The sequence below is a fragment of the Drosophila suzukii genome, chromosome Y (assembly GCF_043229965.1).
Source record: "Drosophila suzukii chromosome Y, CBGP_Dsuzu_IsoJpt1.0, whole genome shotgun sequence".
NCBI classification, from domain to species: Eukaryota; Metazoa; Arthropoda; class Insecta; order Diptera; family Drosophilidae; genus Drosophila; species Drosophila suzukii.
In genome coordinates, this window is record NC_092085.1 from 2,060,206 (window position 1) to 2,061,658 (window position 1,453).

The window sequence follows — 1,453 nt, forward strand, 5'->3', positions numbered from 1 at the left end:
ACTCATGCTCCGCGATCTCTCGCCATCGCTGGCCCTCCGGCGCCGACACCGTCCGCGACAATTTCGGCCGTGTCACCACCTCGGACACTTCGGGCGCCCAGTGCTGCCGCTTGAGCGGAGGACGGCCGTTTTCCACGGGCTCAGGCCAGGGTCCTCGCTCCAGAGGCTCCGCGGTTACTGTCGCGCTCCCGGTAGGCATTGGCGTCGATGGCCCTGTCCTTGGCGTTGTTGGTCCGGTGCTCGGTGTCGGTGGTGCCCACTCCGGTCTGCCACGGGTCCTGGGATCCAGCGGGCTCACCCGGGGACCACTTTCTTCCCAGATTCGGGGCTCCTCCGTCGCTGCCGTCTCCTCTACGGGTCCCTCCGGCTAGGTCCAGACAACCGTCTGCTGTCGCCACCTAACTCATTCGGCCACGAACGTCCGGGTGCCGGTATGTCCGTCCGGATGTGTTGCTGCTGCGGTGGTGGCTGCTGCTGTAGTGGTGGCTGCTGCTGTGGTGGCTGCTGCTGCGGTGGTGGCTGCTGCTGTGGTGGCTGCTGCTGCGATGGTGGTTGCTCGCGTTCGAGCTGCTGCTGCTGCGGTGGCTGCTGCTGCGGTGGCTGCTGCTGCGGTGGCTGCTGCTGCGGTGGCTGCTGCTGCGGTGGTGGCTGCTCGCGTTCGAACTGCTGCCGCTGTGGTGGCTGCTGCTGCGGTGGTGGCTGCTCGCGCTCGAGCTGCTGCTGCTGTGGTGGCTGCTTCTGCGGTGGTGGCTGCTCGAACCTCGGCGTGGGCGGTCGTGCTGGCGTCCACTGTGGTGACCCCTCGTACCGCGGTGTGGGCGGTATTTAGGGCAGCCACCGCGGAGGTGAGGACGCCCAGTCGTCTGCCACTTCTTGCGGCGGGATGCAGGGCTCGGGCGCATACCTCGGCGTGGGTGGGTACCCCGGGTTTTCCCACAGCTGCTGCTCCTCCTCCTCGGCCATCCGCGACTCCTCCATCTCCTTTCACCGCCGCTCCTCACTCCGCCTTCGCGCCACGCACTTTCGTCGAAACTCCCACGTAGCCGCTACCACAGCCTCGGCATGGCTACTGGGAGCCAGCTGGTCCTGGGGCGGCTCTTCGCTAGCCCACTCCACCTCCGCCTCGCCAGTCGGGATGCGTCCGTCGGCCCGGTTGACCGCTTTGGGAAACCGCCATCGCCGTTGCTCCACCCGCGGGTCCTCCACCAACTCGACGTCGCTGTCGGAGCTGATGACCGGCTCGGGGACGCCCCGCCCGGAGATCCGCCGCGAGGTTCGGGTAGGCCGGGCTGTCGACCATCCTTGCCCCGGGCTAGATCCTCCGGACGGCTGGTGGGCAGCCATCATTTTGCGCGCTTCGCTCCTGGTTATGCGAGTGCTCATGATGCTCGTCGATTTTGATTGTTCAGCTGGAGCCTGGGCTCCCTTTAATGACACCTCGGTTCCGAGCCTT

General features: G+C 67.1%; 1 protein-coding gene across 1 annotated transcript; it reads right to left on the minus strand.

The window, feature by feature from the left end:
• Positions 1-351: 351 nt before the first annotated feature.
• On the minus strand, positions 352-978 carry LOC139353617 (cell death-inducing p53-target protein 1 homolog). Its single transcript, XM_070997968.1, has 2 exons — positions 871-978; positions 352-633 (listed from the first exon to the last, which is right to left on the minus strand). The coding sequence occupies exons 1-2, from the start codon at positions 976-978 to the stop codon at positions 352-354; spliced, it is 390 nt and encodes a 129-aa protein (XP_070854069.1).
• Between the last annotated feature and the right edge of the window lie 475 nt (positions 979-1,453).